The 20,725-nt window shown below is 42.2% G+C and overlaps 2 protein-coding genes across 2 annotated transcripts in view; one reads left to right on the top strand and one right to left on the bottom strand.

Moving 5' to 3' along the window:
- Nucleotides 1-8,651: 8,651 nt before the first annotated feature.
- Nucleotides 8,652-20,725, top strand: part of LOC129024160 (ribonuclease inhibitor-like) — a 29,235-nt gene continuing 17,161 nt past the window's right edge. Inside the window, exons 1-2 of the mRNA XM_063660363.1 lie at nucleotides 8,652-8,657; nucleotides 14,316-14,405. The gene's annotated coding sequence lies outside the window, so the exon portion shown is untranslated. The remainder of the gene's footprint in view (nucleotides 8,658-14,315; nucleotides 14,406-20,725) is intronic.
- TEX13B (testis expressed 13B) lies at nucleotides 18,054-19,636 on the bottom strand. The gene is given in 4 exon segments (XM_054472243.2): nucleotides 18,054-18,564; nucleotides 18,567-18,786; nucleotides 18,896-19,386; nucleotides 19,552-19,636. Coding segments are annotated over 3 exon segments (936 nt in total). The 5' UTR covers nucleotides 19,355-19,386; nucleotides 19,552-19,636; the 3' UTR covers nucleotides 18,054-18,307.

Raw genomic sequence — 20,725 nt, forward strand, 5'->3', positions numbered from 1 at the left:
TATTTTGATAGGGATTGTGTTGTATCTGTAGATTGCTTTGGGTAATATGGGCATTTTAACAATATTGATTCTTCCAATCCATGAACATGGAATATTTTCTCCTTTTTTGGTGCCCTCTTCAATTTCTTTCATCAGCGTTTATAGTTTTCATTGTAAAGATATTTCACTTCTTTGGTTAATTCCAGGTATTTAATTTTATTTTTGGCTATTATAAATGGTATTCTTTTCATTTCTTTTTCAATTGCCTATTATTGTTATTGTGGTAAAACATACATAACATAAAATTTGACATTTTTACCATTTTTAAGTGTAGAGTTCACTGGGATTAAGTAAATTTACATTGTTGTTCAATCATCACCACCATCCATTTCCAGAACCTTTTCATTCTCAAACTGAAAGTTCACAACTGTTAAACAATTACTCCATTCTCAAACTGAAAGTTCACAACTATTAAACAATTACTCCATATTACCCTTTTCCTCAAGCCCCTCGTAACTTTCTGTCTCTGAATTTGACTACTTTAGGTAACTTATATCAGTGTAAACACACAATATTTGCCATTTTATGTCTGGATTATTTCACTTAGCATAGTGTCTTCTAGGTTTATCTATGTTGTAGCATGTGTCAGAATTTCCTTCTTTTTAAGGCTGAATAATAGCCTATTATATGTATAGACCACATTTTGTTTATCCATTCCTCCACTGATGGACATTTGGGTTGTTTCCACTTTCCCATTTTCTTTTACAATTGCATTTTTATGGATTTTATTTATTTGATATTGTTTGATTTTATTCACATACCATAAAATTTACCTCTTTTTTGAAGTGTACCTTTTTGTGGTATTAGTATATTCACAATGCTGTGGAACTATTACAACTATCTAGTTCCAAAATATTTTCAACACCCCAAACAGAAACCCTATACCTGTTAGCAATCACTAGCAATTCTTCCTTCCCCCACCGCAGCCTCTGGCAACCATGAATCTACTTTCTGATTATATGGATTTGCCTATTCTGGATATTTCATATAAATGGAATTTCACAATATGTGGCCTTTTGTTTCTGGTTTCTGTCACTTAGCATAAAGTTTTCAAGGGTCACCTGTGTGTAACATGTATCAGTACTTCATTCCTTCTTTGTTTTTTTTTTTAAACACAGGGTCTCACTCTGCCACCTAGGCTGACTTAACACTACATAGAAGCTGCCAAGGCTTATGGCTTGTACCTTCTGAAGCAGTGGCTGGAGCTGTACTTGGGGCCCTTTGAGCTGGTGCTAGAGGGGCTTGGATGGGTGGTGAAGTGTCCTGAGGCTGCACAAGCCAGTGGTGCCCCAGGCCTGGCCCCCTAAACCATTATTTCCTACTAGGCTTCTGGGACTGTGATGGGAGGGGCTGTCCCAAAGACTTCTAAAATGCCTTTGAGGCCTTTTCCCCATTGTGTTGGATATTACCACTTGGCTCTCTTCTGAGTCATGCTAAGCTCTCTAGCAAGTGGTTGCTGTGCAGCCTGCTTGGATTCTTCCCCTGAGAATACTTTTCTTTCTCTGCCACAGGGCCAGGCTGCACATTTTCTAAACATCTGGACTCTGCTTTTAAATGTGAGTCCCAACCTTAAGTTATTCCATTGCTCCCATATTGGATCATAGGTTGTTAGAAACAGCCACACCACTTCTTGAATGCTTTGCTGCTTAGAAGTTTCTTCCACCAGTACCCTAAGTCCTCACTCTTAAGTTCAACCTTCCACAGTTCCTTAGGACCTGGACACAATGTAGCCAAGCTCTTTGATAAGGCATAACAAGGGTGACCTTTCCTCCAGTTCCCAATAACTTCCTCATTTCCATCTAAGACCTCATCAGCCTGGCTTTCACTGTCCATATTTCTATCAGCATTTTGATTACAACCACTTAACCAGTCTCTAAGAAGTTCCAAACTTTCCCTCGTTTTCCTATCTTCTGAGACCTCCAAACTCTTCTAGCCTCTGCCCATTACCCAGTTCCAAAGCTGCTTCCCCATTTTCAGGTAACTTCATATTAATACCCCAACCTCAGTACCAGTTTTCTATATCAGTTTGTTCTTGCATTGCTGTAAAGAAATACCTGAGGCTGGGTGTTTTATAAAGAAAAGTGGTTTAATTGGCTCCTGGTTCTGCAGGCTGTACAGGAAGCATGATGCCAGCATCTGCTTCTGATGAGGGCCTCAGGAAGCTTCTAATCATGGCAGAAGGAGAAGGGGGAGCAATCTCATCAAATGGCGAAAACCAGAGGAAGACAGGGGGAGGTGCCACACTCTTTTGAATAACCAGATCTCATGTGAACTCAGAGCAAGAACTAATTTATCATCAAGGGGATGGACCTAAGCCATTCATGAGGGACCCACCTCCATGATCCAAACACCTCCCACCTGGCCCCACCTCCAACACTGCTGATTACCTTTCAACATGAGATTTGGAGCAGACAAACATCCAAACCATACCAAATGTGAGGTGATGGATGTGCTAATTAGCTTGATTGTGGTAATCATTTCACAATGTGTATGTATATATATCAAATCATCACATTGTACATCTTAAATATACACAATTTTTATTTTTCAGCTATATCTTAATAAAGGTTGGAAAAAATTGTAGCATTTCTTTCCCCTATTTTTGGCTGCATGCATACCATATAGAGTCACCATATAAGGTTTTTCAGTTTGTTGACTTAAAAGGCACAGGACCAAGAGTGTGAATGGGGACTGCATTAACCCATACTCTGCTCTCTAACTTGTATATCCTAGTTTGGTCCTGCCCCATCCAAGAGAAGAGAGCACCATTTCACCATTTTGTAGTTCAACTACTTAGAGGACACATCTCAGTATGATTTGTCTTCTTGAAGAGGGTACCTTTTAGTACTTTGTATAAATATCTGATATGTATTGGTGGAAATCCTAAAACAATGGATACTATTTTCCTATCCTGGAATTTGGGCCACCTCACAGCCTTTAGTCTAGCCGAGACTAATAACCGGTTATAAAATGCCCCTCATAATTCCCTCCAAATGTCTGGTGATTGTAACTGGCTCTGTGGTATAATTTTTAAATCAGAATTCTTTAGTTGCAGACCACAGCAATTGATTTTGCATAACTTAAACAAAAAGGAATATTTAGAAGGATACTGGAATTACTCAAATCTAAATTGACATGCTGAAAAACAAGGCCTCAGGAAGGTCAGGAACCATCAAGCTTGAGACATTTAGGTAGCAGAACCTCAGTCTGTATAGTCCCCAGTCAGGATTAAAAATTCAAGGATGGGGAATCTGATTATTTCACTAAGAGGGATGGGATCTTTCATCAGAACAAGGTCAGTGAAAGAATGCTGGACAAACCAAGCAATAGTTACCAAAGGTGACAAAAAAGCAAGGTGTCAACATCCAAGTGGAGATGTTGAGTAAACCTTTAAATATATAAGTCTGAATCTCAGAGGAGAGGGCTGGACTGGGATAAACGATTGGGAATCATAAAGATAACTGAAATAATGGGCATGGTGTAGATTGCCCAGAAAGAGAGTGAGAGGCCATACAGCCCTCCAGCTCTGTTGCCCAAGGGCAGGAGCACTTACTACACAGTAATTGTAGCTGGAAGATTGTTCCTATTTTGGGGAGTGCAAAAAAATATTCCTAGAGATTGGGAAGAGTGTAGGGTATGGGACTATAACACTGTGCTGAGAACATTCCATTTCATAAGAATGAACTTGTTATGTGGAGATTTTAATGGAATGTAACATCTTTCTGTCAAAGTTACAATAAATGCCATCTTATTGTTTCTGTAACATTTATCATTTATATTGCACCTGGGCCTGTGTTGAGTGTTTTATGAGTATCATCTTATTTAATCCTCACAACAAATTAACGAGGTAGGTATTATTATCAACCACATTTTACAGTTTGGTTACCGAAATCTCAGAGAGTTTAAGTAATTTACTCAAGGTCATGTTGCTAAAAAGGGTAGAAATGGGACTTAAGTAAGGTCTACCAGAATTTAAAAAAATTTCTACTCTATATAAAATGGTACAGCAACACAAACATTAGCTATGGTTTAGGATTCTTGAGCCCCTACTGTGTAGCATGCAATGTGCTGAATACTTTACATTATCTCATTTAATCTTAATAAAACCTTATACAGAAAGTACCATCATTATCCCTACCTAACTGATAAAACTAAGACCTGGAAATATTAATTTCCTGGTTGTCACACAGTCAGTAAGTGGTAGAGTCAGTACTTGAAGACATTTGCTTGATTCTAAGGCTTATATGTTTCACCAACACACACTTTTCTCTAACAAAAATAACCAAATCTTATAACAGTGGCTCTCTTCTCTGGCTTTGTACTAGTATCACCTGGGAAGTTTTAAAAAAATGATGCTGAGCCTCATCATCAAAGATTCTGATATAATTTAACAGTAATGTGGACAAGTCATTGGGTTTTTTAAAAGCTATTCACTCATTCAATTTATTTGATAAATATTTAATGAATGTCTACTCTGTGCCAAACACTTCCTAGGCATTTACATTCTAGCAGGATGTATCAGTTAGCTATTGCCACAGTGATGTGTAACAACAACCACAAAATTTCCGTGGCATGAAAAATTAATCACTTATTAAGCATTTATCTTCACAGATCTGGAGGCCAGCTGGGACTCAGATGATTAAAGAGGGCTCTGTTGGGTAACTTTATTCAGGCTGAGGTCACTGTACTTTCCTTGCCGCAGTACTGTGGGTAAGCTATGGTGGCTCTGCTTCATGTATTTCTCATCCTCCTTAGACCAGTGAACTAGCTGGGTCTCGTTTCTCTGTGGCTTCTTTCATGAATCATAAGAGATGACATGTCCAACTCTGGGTTCACTCCATTAACCAAAGTCTCATGACTGAGCTCAAAGACAGGAGGTAGGAAAATAAGCTCTTTTTTCTGTGTGGATTGGCAAAGTTCATGACAAAGGTTGAGAAAGGGGCCAGTAATTCAGTTTGGGTGGGAAAGACTAACAAAGAACGATAAGCATAATACATAAGTAAATTATCAAATATATTAGAAGGAGATGAGTAATATTTCAAGATTCTAATGTGTAGCTAGGACTGAGAACTACTGATCTTACAGTGGTAAACCCGGAAAGAAACCTGGTCTAACATTCCTTGAACCATTTTGAAAATAGTAAAGCAGACCCTTCTCCCAGAAAGGAGAAGAATCTTATTCGAGGTCCATGGATGGATAGAAATGGAGCTAGGACCCAGGTCTTCTGATTCTTTAGATTATTTCTCTTATACCACAGTATTCAAATCTGTAGTCTTAGAATTCTCCCTTTATTGATGGCACCAAAAATATGTTGTGGAAGGACATCGTCATTCTTACTTCTCTTAATCTCAGACATTAGAAGTATGCTACCTAATTCCTATACTTCTCTTAGTGACTCAATTCAGAGCCCAATTTGACATTCTCCATATTTGTACCCTTCAAAACTTTATACACATTCTATCCTCTTTCAGCTTTTTTTTCTCTTCAAGTTGAAGACGGTTAGTTTTGGTCTGTCTTCATGTGATTCCCCAGGGTGCTACCTCAGCTGTCTGCTTGGTTATTGGGCCTTCTCTTTTCTCCAGCTCTCTAATGCCTTGAATGAAGAGTCTTGAGTTACTTTTTTACTCTGAGCATCCACTAGGCCTTATAGTCATCGTTGCTGTTCTGGATTACAGTCTTCCTGATTTGCCAGGATGAACAATCAGAAGAAAAGAAAATATATGGAACTTGCTTGTACCTGGAGTTTATTGTCTGGAGAGAATGGTGAGTAACTGAATGAAGTAAGAAAGGGTATATACTAGGTAAGCCTATTCATTCTCTTTCTCCTGTTTCTTTTCCTCATACCCTTTGAGATTCTTCTGAAACTTTAAAATTTTGTTAGATGTGAATTACTTGGATACAGTATTTACCCATTAATCTCTTGAAACTGTCTCCACAATTTTTGTGTTGCCTAAAATAAGGATAAAGAAAGATAGAGAAGAGGCAACTGTGGTTTCTGTTGTTTTCCATAATCCCCCAAACATTTACAATTATAAAAGACTCCAAGTCTCTTCCTTTAATGTAACCATAGCTTTTCACAGGAGACAGCACAGAAGAACAAAGAGTGAAGATTGCTGGAGTCCTGCCTCTTGTGGCTGATTCCTGAAATCCAAGGAATGTTTAGTTGTGGGGAACAGAAACCAGTTATTCTCAACAGATCACTCACTTGCCTGCTCATTTCTGTGACAGTCTAATGTCTGCCCATCCATACCCTGCTTCTTCCCATTCACCTGTTAGCACCCATGTAGTCACAACTTCTTCCCAACTCTAAATCTTACTCTTGCTTTTAAAAGTGTGCAAGAAGTAAACAATTATAGAAATGTGGAGTTGTGTGTGTGCTTGTGTATTCTTATTTATATATCTATATGTAAAGTATCTGGATTGAGTGTGTGTAAAATATGTATTTGAATGTAGGTCATCATATATATCTTATATATCTATCAAATTCATATTCAGCAAAGCCCTGTTCTTTCCCATTAGCAAATTAGGCTCAAAGGAAGCCACAACAGAAGCAAGAGGGTAATATTCAGTGGAAAGAAAATAGCAGAAAACAATCGCTTCAAATAATGTATGTATCTTTAAGCTCATGCCTAAAATTTTCCTTACTGATGATATAAATTAAAATACCCACAGCTAAATATATGCATAAGGGAAATTCTTTTTTTTAAGAGTTAGGATCTCACTCTGTCAGTCAAGCTAGAGTGCAGTGATGCAATCACAGTTCACTACAGCCTTGACTTCCCAGACTCAAGTGATCCTCCTGGCTCAGCCTCCCAAGTATCTGGGAACACAAGTGCACACCACTATACTTGGCTAATTTTTTACTTTTTGTAGAGACAAGGTCTCCCTATGTTGCCCAGGCTGGTTTCAAACTCCTGGGCTCAAGTGATCCTCCCACCTTAGACTCCCAAAGCGCTGGGATTACAGGTGTGAGCCACTGTGCCCAGCTGGGAAATTCTTATGTTTTATTTTATGTTGCATATTAGCTATAAAATACCTTTGTGGGTAAGTTTGAAAAGATGTGAGATGATTTACTTCCTTTGTTGTATTTCTGTTTGGGGAGCAGCATGAATGGCTGTTACAGTGTGGCAAAATTTCTGTGCATTTCAGGTTTTGGTATAAAGGTGTATTTGTGCTACTCCTAACTTTAACTCTTTCTCCCACAGGTGCTTCAAATTCTCTGGCTTCGTTTTCATGTAAAGAGCTTACAGGTAGATGTCTTTTCTATTTTACTCTCTTTTTCTGTTTTGAGAATAGTATCTTCCAAGAACCCAACTACCCATCCCTACCCCGCCCCGCTCCTCTCTAATTTTTCCCTCTTATTCACTGGGGCGACAATCACTGCTTTTTTGGCAACTATAAAGCCCCAAACTGTCACGACAAATAGGGCTTCTATTGAGATTTGGGAAAGACCAGGGGCAGATTTATATGGTTTGGATCTCTATCCCCAATCAAATCTCATATCAAATTGTAATTCCCAGTGTTGGAGATGTGGCCTGGTGGGAGGTGACTAGATCATGGGAGTGGAATTCTTATGAATGGGTTAGCACCATCACCTCAGTGCTATTCTTGTGATAGGGAGTGAGTGAGTTATCACAAGATCTGATTTTGTTAAAAGAGTGTAGCGCCTCCCACCTCTCTCTTGGTCCTGCTCTGGCCATGTAAAATGTACCCGCTTCCCTTTTACCTCCTGCCAAGATTTTAAGTTTCCTGAAGCCTCTCCAGAAGCTGAGAAGAAGTTTTTATGCTTCCTGTACAGCCTGTGGAATCGTGAGCCAGTTAAACCTCTTTTCTTTATAAATTACCCAGTCTCAGGCATTTCCTTAGAGCAATGTGAGAACAAACTAATACAACATTCTTAACATATATGTACATTTCTCACGCAAAAATACCTTGGAAAAGAATTGTTAAATCATAGGGTAGAAACATGTTTCACTTTATTAGAAACCATCAAACAACCCCTTCAAAGTAACTGGACTGTTATGTACTTCCGTTACCATGTTTGAAAGTAATAATTGTTCCAAATCTGTTGACCTACATTTGTTATTATCAGTCTTTATAATGTTAGCCACTTAATCATGTGTTGTGATACCACTGACGTTTTTTTCTTTGCTTATTTGCCATTCATATATCTTCTTTTGTAAAGTGTGTGTTCAAGTCTTTTAACAATTTTATTGGGTTGTTGTAGGAGTTATTTATACAATCCATAAAATTTTTCTCATGTCTGTGTTACAGCTACTCTTTCATTCTGTGGCTTATCAATTTATTTTCTTAAAAATGTCTTTTGAAGAATGGAATGTCTTAAGTTTGATGAGGACTAATTTATCAATTTATATGGTTAGTGCTTTTTTTGTCCTATAAGAAAAAACTTTGTCTATGTCAAGTTAAAGATAACTTTGTTTTTTTCTAGAATCTTTACAGTTGTAGATTTTATATTTAATTCTATAACCTACTCCCTTTTTCAGTTCAGGCTGCTATAACAGAATACTATATACTACATGGCTTAAACAATAATTTCTTTCTCACAGTTCTAGAAGCTGAAAAGTTCAAGACTAAACTGTGCACAGATCTCTTGTCTGGTGAGTGCCCACTTCCTAATTTGAACATGGCTGTCTTTGAATTATATCCTCACATGGAGAAGAGGAAGAGAGAGAGAGGGAAAGGGCAAAAGAGAGCAAAAGCAAGAAAAGAAGAGCTAGCTTTTTTTTTGTTGTTTAATAAAGGCACTAATCCCAAAAAAAAAAAAAAAAAAAAAGAAAATATTCAAATACCTATTCGAATACTGAGAGGACCACTGGTGGTGGTGGTCAAGAGCTAGATGTAGAAACTTTTATTCTGAGAAAAGGCCAGTCCTCTTCTGGAATTATCTAGATCAGGGCCAGCAAACTATAGCTAGTGAGTCAAACCCAACCAGTTGCCTATTTTTGTAAATAAAGCTTTATTGGAATACAGCTATTTGTTTACATATTATCTATGACTACTTTCACAGTAACATGGCAGAGTTGAGCAATTGCAACAGAGACCAAAAAGCCTAAACTATTTAAGAAATTTTACAGAAAATGTTTGCCAACTCTTATCTCTATTAGCATTCCCCAAACTGAGTTCTAGGAACAGTTATGCAATAATTAATAACTTTGCTGTTAGAAAAGGGTTCTGTAGTCATTTAAGACCAGAAAACTTTGGGTTAAACACAGTTAAACAGCCTTTTTCAACTGTAGGAGAGTTAAAGAGTGTTTCATATGCTAGTACAAGAGCCTTTCATATGCTAATAAGCATTGAGAAACTCTAAGAGACTAGAGGGTGCACTCCCCTCAACTTATTAATGTCTTGCAGACAGTTTTCCAGGGAACCCTGATTTGGGAAATACTGGCATAGACATTCACTTAACGTAAGTTTGTACTTGATGTCACTTACTAGCATTGGACAAATTACCTAAAGCTATGTAAAGCAGCACTGGCTACATAATTTGTGGGATACAGTACAAAATGAAAATGCAAAACCTCTTTGTCAAATATTAAGAATTTCAAGACAGCAATAGCAGAGCATTAAACCAAGTATACATCCTTTTGAGCACGGAGACCTGTGTGACTGCACAGACTGCACACTCATGAAGGTGGCCCTGATTATAAGTTTCAATTTCCTCAACTATCAAATGTAGGTAATACCTACTTCATGGGATTATTGTGAGAATTAAATCAGAAATGTACAAAAAGGTCCTAACAGTATCTGTCACAGAATAGGCAATAATAAATAACTTGTTTGTAATCCAAAAGCATTTATAGCCATATTCAATAAATATTTATTGAGTGTCTGTTATGTGCTGGGCTCAGTGCCAGGTACTCAGGGTACTTATTGTAAAGGAGATAGACAGATAAGGCCCCTGTCTTCATGTATATTATTGTATAGTAGAAAAGACAGTGAAAAAGTAAATGAACCAGACAGTTATAAATTGTGATAAGAGCTATAAAGGTAAAAATATGGTGCTGGCGGTGAAACCATGTCTCTACTAAAAATAGAAAAAAATTAGCCAGGCGTGGTGGCGGGCGCCTGTAGTTCTAGCTACTTGGGAGGCTGAGGCAGGAGAATGGCGTGAACCTGGGAGGTGGAGCTTGCAGTGAGCAGAGATCGCACCACTGCACTCCAGCCTGGGCGACAGAGCAAGACTCCGTCTCAAAAAAAAAAAAAAATATATGGTGCTGGGAAGGGAAATAGTAGAGAGGATTTCCTTTAAATTGGGTGGTCAAACAAATCCTAGGAATTCTAGGAAGTAATCCTAGGAATTCTAGGAAGTAATATTTGAGATCAGAAGGATGAAAAAGAGCTTTTCATGGGAAGAGCAGGAGGAAGAATGTTCCAGGTGGAAAGATTAGCTAGTGCAAAGTCCCTGAAGTAAGAGAGAACATGGCATTTTGGAGAACTGAAAGTAGGCCAGTGTGGCTCTAACGTAGAGAGCGAAAAGGAGAATGATAAAAAATGAGGCTAGGGAGGGGAGGTAGAGAGGGCCCAGATCATGAGAACACCTTGTAGGATGAGGATTTTGGATTTTATACCAAGAACAATGAAAAGCTCTTGAAGGATTTTGGGCAGGGAAGTGACATGATCTAATTGGTATCTGTAGAAGACTGTTTTGGCTGCTTCATAGGAAGGAACCAGTAGATGGACAAGAATAGATTAGTAGGATGCTATTTGGCCAGTCTAGGAAAGAGGTGACAGTGCCCTGGACTTGGGTGATATTTGAGGATATATTGGTAAATACATGGATTTGAGGCTTATATTGTTAGGCCTTGCTAATTGATTGGATGTAGAGAATTGAAGGAAAAATACTCATAACATTTTTCTGAGCAACTGGATAGCACCACTTAACTGAGATGAGATGCCTGGGGAGGGTTTTTTGGTGGGGACAGAAGAGTATAAAAATCAAGAACTCGGGTTTAGACATGTAAAGTTGAGGATCCTTTGAGACATCTAAGTGGAGATGGTGGCGATGGAGGTACTAGTTAGAGTTGTTGTCTAGGATTCTGTAATTACTAACTCTTGCTGTCACCATGTTAGATTACCAGGAAGTATTCAGAAAAAATCTGAAACAAAAATACCTAAAGATAGGAGTTGATAAATGTTATCAGCATGGCAAGCATATAGAGTCACGACTGCTTCTTGTAAAAGACCATGGTATATCAGAAGAGACACCATGTGGAATTCCTCAACAAGATCATTTTATTGACACGGAACATGTATTTGATCCTAATGAAGAGGGCTCCAGCTCACCCTGAACTGTGGTGCTTCAGGGATGTGCTGGGACTGGGAAAACAGCTGTGGTGCACAAGTTCATGTTTGACTGGGCAGCAGGAACGGTTACTCCAGGCAGGTTTGACTATCTCATCTATGTCAACTGCATTGAAATCAGCCATATTGCTAACCTTAGTGCTGCTGACCTTATCACTAACACTTTTCAAGATATAAATGGACCAATCTTGGACACTATTCTCGTATATCCAGAGAAGATTCTGTTCATTCTTGACAGATTTCCTGAGCTGCAGGACCCTGTTGGTGACCAAGAAGAGGATCTTAGTGTTCACCCTCAGGAGAGGAGGCCAGTAGAGAGTCTCTTGTGCAGTTTTGTGAGGAAAAAACTGTTCCCCGAATCCTCCCTCCTGATAACTGCCTGGCCTACAGCCATGAAGAAGCTCCACTCTCTGTTAAAACAACCTATCCAGGCAGAGATATTATGGTTTACAGATACTGAAAAAAGAGCATATTTATTGAGCCAGTTTTCAGGTGCTAATACAACAATGAAAGTCTTTTATGATCTTTGAGAGAATGAAGACATTGACATTATGTCTTCACTTCCCATTGTCTCCTGGATGATATGCAATGTCCTGCAGTCACAGGGAGATGGTGTCAGGACTCTCTTGAGGTCACTTCAGACCATGACTGATGTGTATTTATTCTACTTTTCCAAGTGCCTCAAAACCCTTACAGGTATCTCAGTATGGGAGGGACAAAGTTGCCTGTGGGGTATTTGCCGTTTGGCTGCAGAGGGTCTGCAAAACCATCAGATTTTGTTTGCAGTCAGTGACCTCAGAAGACATGGGATAGGAGTGTGTGATACCAACTGCACTTTTCTCAGTCGCTTTTTGAAAAAGGCTGAAGGAGCTGTCAGTCTACACTTTCCTTCACTTCAGTTTCCAAGAGTTCTTGACTGCTGTCTTCCATGCCCTGAAGAATGACAGTAGCTGGACGTTTTTTTATGAAGCAGAGAAAATGTGGCAAGAAATGTTCCAACAATATGGAAAAGGTTTTTCATCACTAATGATACAATTCTTATTTGGCCTCTTACATAAAGGAAAAGGAAAGGCTGTGGAAACTACTTTTGGAAGAAAAGTTTCCCCAGGACTTCAAGAGGAGCTACTGAAGTGGACTGAGAGAGAAATAAAGGATAAGTCTTCTAGGTTACAGATTGAGCCAGTGGACCTGTTTCACTGTTTGTATGAGATTCAGGAAGAAGAATATGCAAAAAGGATAATTGATGATTTACAGTCAATTATACTGCTTCAACCTACCTATACAAAAATGGACATTCTGGTTATGTCCTTCTGTGTAAAAAGCAGTCACAGTCACCTGTCAGTGTCTCTGAAGTGTCGTCACCTACTTGGATTTGAGGAGGAAGAGTGAGCCTCAACATTCGTGCCACCGGCCTTAACACTCAATCAGTGCGTATATACAAGTCTTTCCTCCAGTTTTTGTCCTTCCCAGACAATGGGCACTGTACTAGTCACTGTGTGTGTGTGTGTGTGTGTGTGTGTATTAGTATTGTCACTGTGTGGATGTGCTTTGTAATTCTAAAGTGTTATGAGCATGTAAGGTCATCAAGTTGAAGACTCTGCTATTTTGGTGTAATGACCATTCTGGAAAAAGGTATAAACGTAACATTCGATTGGTTGTCACTCTCCTCTAAATATACTTCATCACTGAGGCCTCAAGGAACTTCAGGTTAGTAAGGGGCAGAGGTACACTCCTGTATTATCTTGCTGTAAATCCTGGTTATTTCCACCAGAGCTTGCAACTTCACAGAAGGTCATGAGCTGAAGTTTAAAGAGGCTTAGGTAAGTTACTTTTATAATATGGACTCTGTATACCATAAAATACAGTCCTACTGGCTTACTGACTAAAGAAGCAAAGAAGACTTATACCTGTGTTATCTAGAAAATGCTGTAAGTCTGTTCTCAATATTTGGGTTAAGATTGATAATGCCTCTCCCTTAGTTTTCAGGCCAGTTGAGGGGCAGGGGACTGGGAGGAGAGGGGTCAGCAGAAAGCTCCACTTGAGGAATGAAATAACTCAAGTTGTGTCCCTTATAGTTGTATTTCTTGTGTTGGCAATAGCATAAAGGTGGAAATGAGCATGGGATATGGTGTTTGAGGGAAACGAGAGGGAGGGAGGCATTAACAAGAATTTGTGTTTGGAACTAGAGGGGGAAGGGATAAGAGAGGTTTAATGGACTCAGAATTATGAAAGACCTTGCCTACAAGGTCTTGACCAATTCTGTATGTGTATATAATATACAGCTTTATTCCAGTTGTATATTATAAAGTAAAATAATGGGCCAATACATTTAAAGTTGAAACACTGATGGAAACAAAGGGTCTTCTGGTTCATTCTGGGTTTCCAGAAAGTCAACCTTAGATGGAGTCCTCCCCCATAACCCTTACTGCCTTTATCAGAGGGCTTAAACTCTTCTCAAAAATTTAACCCAACATTCTTCTTTCCCAAGCGTATTGGCTGTGTAAGAGTTTACTATTGAGCTTTCCTGGTTTTTAATTATTGTTATGAATTCTTCTATTAGTACCGACAACCAAGAACCAGTTATATTGTCAAGTTAGCTTGGGCAAGTCACTTGATGACTCAGAGCATGTGGAAAATGGTGATTATAATACTTGTTATTGGATTAAGGGCCAGATAAGATAATTTGTGAAAATGAAGTGCTTACCTCAGTGCCTGGCACACAGTAACATGGTTTTGGAGTCAGACCTGAGTAATGACCTCAGTTCTGTACCTACCTATGTGACCTTGAGCAGATTACTTTTTGTGCCCTAATTTCCTTATCTGCAAAATGGGATAATACCTCTCAAGGTTTTGGGAAGGGGTAAATTAGTGCTACTAGCAAGGTAACAAAAGCCAAATAAGCCTTTTACTTAAGTTTTATTTTAAATTACTTTTTATTTCCTCATCTCTTTTAGGTCCTTTCAGCTGCGCAGTTTGCCAGTGTCTCAGCTACACCTGCTCTGCCAAGCACTGCGTACTCCATACTGTAAAATCAAAGACCTGAAGTAAGTCGAACTTTGCTTTAAACTCTTAGGTATTTGCAGGTAAAGATTAGGTTGCTAGAAATTGCACTCCCAGCTGATTGACCTGAAAATAAAATATAGCCAGTTTTCAGCTTCTCCACAGTGGAGCAACAAATGAAGAGATATGCTACAGGCCTAGAAGGGGCAGGAAGGAGTCAGGCCCAGATCTCTGCCTGCCCGTCCTGCCTTTTCTCCTTTTGTATGTACTGTTTTGCTGTAATGAGTAAGTGGACGGTTGTAACACCTGAGAGATAAATTTGGGTGTGCTGCCCCACTTGGATCTGCCACCCCAACTTTCTTTTCCTCCCAGACTGCCACTGCTCTCCCCCTTAGTTTTCTTTCAGTTGGGTCTTATCCTATTCCATGCAGCCTGACGTTCCTTTTCTCTCCTTCCATTCCCCACCTTCACCCTGTAGTTATTCCCCAAAGTACCCAAAGAGGATCCCACCCCTGCCCTGCCCTTCCATCTTCACTTACTTCCAAGCACTTTGTCCACAACACAAACACACAGGCAGGTACCCCCTTGTTTTCATACCCTTTTGCCTTATAGATCAATGTCTGCTCTTCTTTCCTCCTGTCCCAGAGGAAAAGGCAGCCCTTGCAAGCCACCCAAGCCAGTAAATTCACTTCATTATTTTTGAATTTTTGTGAATAATTATTTTACTTTCATAACACAGAGGTATATAAAGAAAGAAAAGCCCTCCACCCAACTGCCCCATACCCCATCCCACCCTATATCCCCATACCCTGCTGCCTCCTATCCCCTGACCCTGAGCCCACCCCCACCCCAGGTACCTTGTTTGCTAAATATATTTCCAGACCATTTTCTATGCTTACACAAACATAAAACTGTAATGTAAGACAAACATAAATACATAAATTTGTAACATTCATATACATACTCACAGAACTTTGGGGGGTTTTGTTTTGCAAAAACAAAAGCAACCTTGTCATATGATTTTTTTTTCATTTAACAATACAGGGGCCATGCCTCCAATACAGTATGCAAAATCTACCACATTCTTTCACAAGTGTTTTGCATTTTCAAGCTTTCTTCAGCTATCTCCTTCTCCATGGCTCAAATTTCTCCCATATTCAAAAGAATCGGCTGGGCACGGTGGCTCATGCCTGTAATCTCAGCACTTGGGAGGCTGAGGTAGGTGGATTGCCTGAGGTCAGGAGTTTGAGACCAGCCTGGCTAACATGGTCTCTACTAAAATTACAAAAATTAGCCGGGCGTGGTGGCACATGCCTGTAGTCCCAGCTACTGAGGAGGCTGAGGCAGGAGAATCACTTGAACCCGGAAGGCAGAGGTTGGAGTGAGCCAAGATTGCACCACTGCACTCCAGCCTGGGCAGCAGAGTGAGACTCCATCTCAGGAAAAAAAAGAAAATTAAAGAAAAAAAATCCTCTCTCAACTGAGTATCTCACTTCAATCCTTCCCTTCACAACCAAGAATCCTTGAGGAAGAGCCTCCCTCACTGACTCCACATCATCCTCACTCACTCCTCACTTCTGCAGTTTGGCTTCTGCCCCTGCCACTCCCCTAGATCTGCTGGAAGATCCAAAGTAAATGCCAGACCCAGTGGATACTTTTCAGCTCCTATCTGAGAGGGCCCCTCAGCTTCATTGACCTTTTTCTCCTAATTCTTCCCATTCTGACTGCTCCTAAGTACCTCATTTTCCAACCAGGGACAATTTTGCCCTCTAGTGGACATGTGGGAGTATCTGGAGGCATTTTTGGTTGTCACAACTGGGACTCTGAGGGGGTGGATGCTCTGGCAACTAGTGGGTAGAGGCTAGGAATTCTGCTAAACATCCTACAATGTACTGGACAGCCCCCTGCAACAAAGAATTATCCAGCTCCAAATGTCGAGAGTACTGAGACTAAGAAACCCTGCCCTAGAGATATATAAAGAAACCCAAAGACATTTCTGAAATTGCAGGCCAGGAACCTGGCCCTCAATCCTGATTATTGTTCATCCCCAACAGGAGAAAACCTAAAAATCAAGTTTAGCTGCAGCAGAGATGTCCCAGGGCCATGACAGCTTCTTAGTCTCTAGGTCCACAGATCCTGGGCAATGTCCAGGGCTCCTTCAGTTGTGCCTCAGTCTGGTCCAGGTATAGCCCCTTCTCATCCTTCCACCTGTGGGCTAAAACATACATGTAGCTCCCATCAACAAAACTTACAATCATCAGAGGGAGAGAAGCAGACTAACCTGTCACCTACCCCCTTACCCTACCCACTCCTATCCTCCTCCACCTCACCCCTTCCCTCTGGAAGTTGATTTCCCACTGGGATATGTTTCTGTTCTGTTCTACATTTCTGAATTCACTGAGAGCTTTGTAGCCAGATTTCCCTCCCACATGTATGATGGTGGTGGGTTGGGGGGAGAGAATCTCTCAAGATGGCACCATGCTTTGGCTCATAGTCTAGACCAGCAAACCCTCTGAGCACTATCAGTTGCTGACTCAACTCCTTGGCAGTGGCAGTTCTCTTTTCAGATCTGACTGTCCCTGGTTCTACTCACTGGGGACTGGAAAGGATTCTCCTGTCATGGGGCCATACACTCATAGCAGTCTGCACCTGCAAGGTGCTGGTGTCTTCTGTAGGTAGGCCTAAGGGATTCCCTTAGGGGTGGCAAATCTCTGCTGTGTTGATTTGGTCAGGATGAACCTGGGGTTCATCCCGGGCCTGTTTTGATTGTTTCTTGTGATATAACTCACTCAGCATGAATGAACTTGTATCCAGTTCATTCATGGAAACTCTTGGGATTCAGGAATCTCCACTGCTCACCACACCCTGATGCAACTCCCCAGCCAGTCCCACCATTTTCTTTAATGGTTTTTTGTTCAAAATTGCTCTTCTGGTACAAACTTCTGACTGGGAAATAATCTGGTTGCTCAGAACAGAAACTCACTCAAATTATTTTAAAGTAAAGGGGATCTGTGTAAAGTAGATTTTCCTGTAGCACAACTACAGGAAGTGAAAAGTGATTGGGCCATCACTACCCTCTCCATCTCTCTGGAGTCACAGGATGAACCCCTCTATGCCTGTCTGCTCCCTGAAACCTCATACTGATGTCCTCTAAAAGACACTTGACTCTGTAAAGCATCCAGTTCTGTTCCCCCACAGCCAGGGCCAGGCCTCAGCTATGGCCTTGGTGTCCATGGCTCTGACCCTGGCCCCAACTCCAAGTGACCCACTGCTTCATTGCCCAACACTATTCTGACTGTGGAATCTGCCTGTCTGTTCAGATTTTCTAACGTAAAAATTCATTTGGCTCAGGATTGGTCAAATATATACTCCTGCTCCAATTATCTAAGGCCTACATGAAGGGAGAGAGTGTAGGTATTACATACTGCCCAGGTCCAACAGATACTTAAGATAGGGAGCTAGAGACACACACACAAATAAAAACTGCAGTAGTTCTGGAGTGTTGACTACTAATACTCTGAAATACAAAGGGAGTCATTAAAACATGTCTCTCCCTGCCTGTCATCTACATCCTCCCACCCACAACCCCGCCTCCCCACCGCCCCACTGTCCAATCTTCCCACTCATCCCCTTTCCTCCACTCCATCCAATCCCCCTCCCACCTCTTCCCTCTCCCCCTGAAGATTGATTTCCCATTGAGATATATTTCTGTTCTATTTTACATTTCTGAATTTACTGAGGCTTTTGCAGCCAGATTCGCCTCCCACAGAGGAAGCAATTTTCCCTCCGTGAAAAATTCACAGCTTTACACCACGGGCAGTCCCAGTCCCCTGGCCTGCGATATACTGGAGGTCTTCTCTGCTGATGGGGTTCGGAGTCTCTCCTGTCTCTTGGGGGCTCTTGAGGGTTTATTCCCTGGGCCTCTACATCTGACCACAGGCTAGCATCAGAGGCCCCCCAGTTGAAAGGCATCTGAGTTGGAACCCGTGCTGTGACCTTTGCTAGTGAAGGGGGTATATTGGGTATGGCTGAGAAGGCGGACAAAGGGCATGGGTATGAGTATGTGAATGAGGTAGGGAGCTGGACAGGAAGAGGCTCCAGTGAGACTGTGGACCCAAGCCCAGAGAAGACAGACATGGCTGTTTGTACTGACCTGAGATCTTCCTCCCTCTGCCCCGCAAAGGTGTAATTTGCCTGCTACACAGCTCCGAGAGGCTGCCTGAAGCCTCCTCCCAGCCCCTGCAAGGCCTCTGCAGGGGCAGGCCCTGCCTCTGCATACCTCTCCTCTCCTTCTCCTCCAGCAGCACCAGCAGCAGCCACCGCCTCCTTTTCCTGCTCACCTGCTCCTTCTGTCCAATCCCCTCCAGCAGTGGCCAGGCCTGGAAACACTGTAGCCTGGCCCTGTCTCTGGGGAGGTGCCAGCTCCTGGAGATAAGTAGGCAGAGCTGAAACACATCCTGGGGACAGGGCAGGGGGTCCGGGCAGGTTGGGGCAGGGCAGGGGCATTGGACAGGGACCATTCGGGGGATCTTACGGCATGGAAGAGCTTCCATCTCAGCATGTCCCGCTCTCTCTGCACCTCCGCAAGGCTGGTCTCGGTTAGCCGCAACTGGAAGGTCGCCTCATTGCATTCCATCTCCTTCTGTTCCTTGAGTTCCGTCAGATTTGAGGCCAAGACCAGCGCAGCTGATCTGTGCAGTTTGGCAAAGCCTTGCAGCCACTGCACCCTGCGGTTTTGTAACTGCCCCTGCCTGTGGGCAAAGCGCACGCCCAAGGCCAGGCTGCCCCAGGTGCAGGCCTCTTTGACCTCGCTGGGCACCTCGCTGTCCTCCAGGATGACCCTGAGCTTGTCTTCCACCTCCTCCCAGGATAAGGATATATTCTCGCGGTAGAACTCGGGGCCTTTCGTGTGCCTGGCCATTTTCTCATTGATGAAGGCCACCACGTTTCCATGCCGGAACCCACTACTGGGGTCCTCAGGTCTCAAGGCCATGATCGCCTAGGGGCTTAACGGTTTCACTAGCCCTGCGTGGATGGAGCAGCCAATAGGTTCCTTTCCTACCCCTTAGCCCCTCCCCTCATCCGTCTTCTCCCACCTTCTTGCCCCCGCCCTCCCCCCTCTGACAAGACCCTCCTAATGACCCTCTAACCGGCTTGTCCTACCCTAGGACACCTAACACCAGGCCTCACCTCTTCAGCCAGGGGCCAGGGGAAGTACAGGCCAACCCTGCTGCTTAACACGCCTGAAGAGAGGGGGGCCTCTTTCCCTCCTAGGGCTCCGCGGGAAAAGAAGCCTCAGGGCCAACGTTGGAGGTTTTTACTCTGGGACTGTTCCAATTTCCAGAGACCACAGGGGTGAAAGGGAGTGAGTGAGGAAGGCCTCTGCCACTCCACTGGGACATAAGGGAACCTGCCACATGGTTGGGAGACCTTGAAGGCTGAAAGAAACAGGAGTGGTCCGGAAGGACTTAGAACCAAAAAAAGTATTTGTAAACAAGTTGAAGACTCATCCCTCCCCACCATAATGGTTTGTCCCATGCCAGGGGAGTTTCGCCCCCCAACTGGAATATTCTAGAGCAGGAAACAGCCCCAACCCCTCAGTTGCCCTTGGAGGAAGAAGGTGGAGCCAGGGACGGAGCTTATCCCCTATTTGCTCAGGACTAAACATCACAGACACCCTAACAAATCCTGGCTTGCCCTTCCTCCGTTAGCTCCTCTTTCCCCACACTCCTCCCATCACCCCTTCTCCCACTCCTCCCTGACTAAAACGCCTTGAATCTTGAAGCAACTGTGGGAGAAAGAGAGTTGGGAGTAGCACAAATACACCTTTTTACCAAAACCTGAAATATCAGAGATCTTCCATCAGAGGGATATGAATATGTCTCTTAAAACCTTCGGCCAGGCGCGGTGGCTCATGCCTGTAATCCCAGCACTTTGGGAGACCGAGATGGGCGGATCACGAGGTCAGAAGATCGAGACCATCCTGGCTAACACGGTGAAACCCCGTCTTTACTAAAATTACAAAAAATTAGCTGGATGTGGTGGCACGCGCATGTAGTCCCTGCTACTCGGGAGGCTGAGGCAGGAGAATCGCTTGAACCCACGAGGCGGAGGTTGCAGTGAGCTGAGATCGCACCACTGCACTGTAGCCTGGGCGACAGAGTGAGACTCCGTCTCAAACAAACAAACACAAAAACAAACCTTGAATGACTTTCTGAGACCCACAAGATAAACCAGACAAATCTCAGGTTGAGTCCAACGTTGCTACCTATTGCATGACATTGTACTGTAACTGAATCTGTTTCTACCTATGGATCTATGATGATGGCCAATGACAAAAGGGCATGTAAAGTTGTAAGAGTAA

The sequence above is a fragment of the Pongo pygmaeus genome, chromosome X, assembly GCF_028885625.2.
Source record: "Pongo pygmaeus isolate AG05252 chromosome X, NHGRI_mPonPyg2-v2.0_pri, whole genome shotgun sequence".
NCBI lineage: Eukaryota > Metazoa > Chordata > Mammalia > Primates > Hominidae > Pongo > Pongo pygmaeus.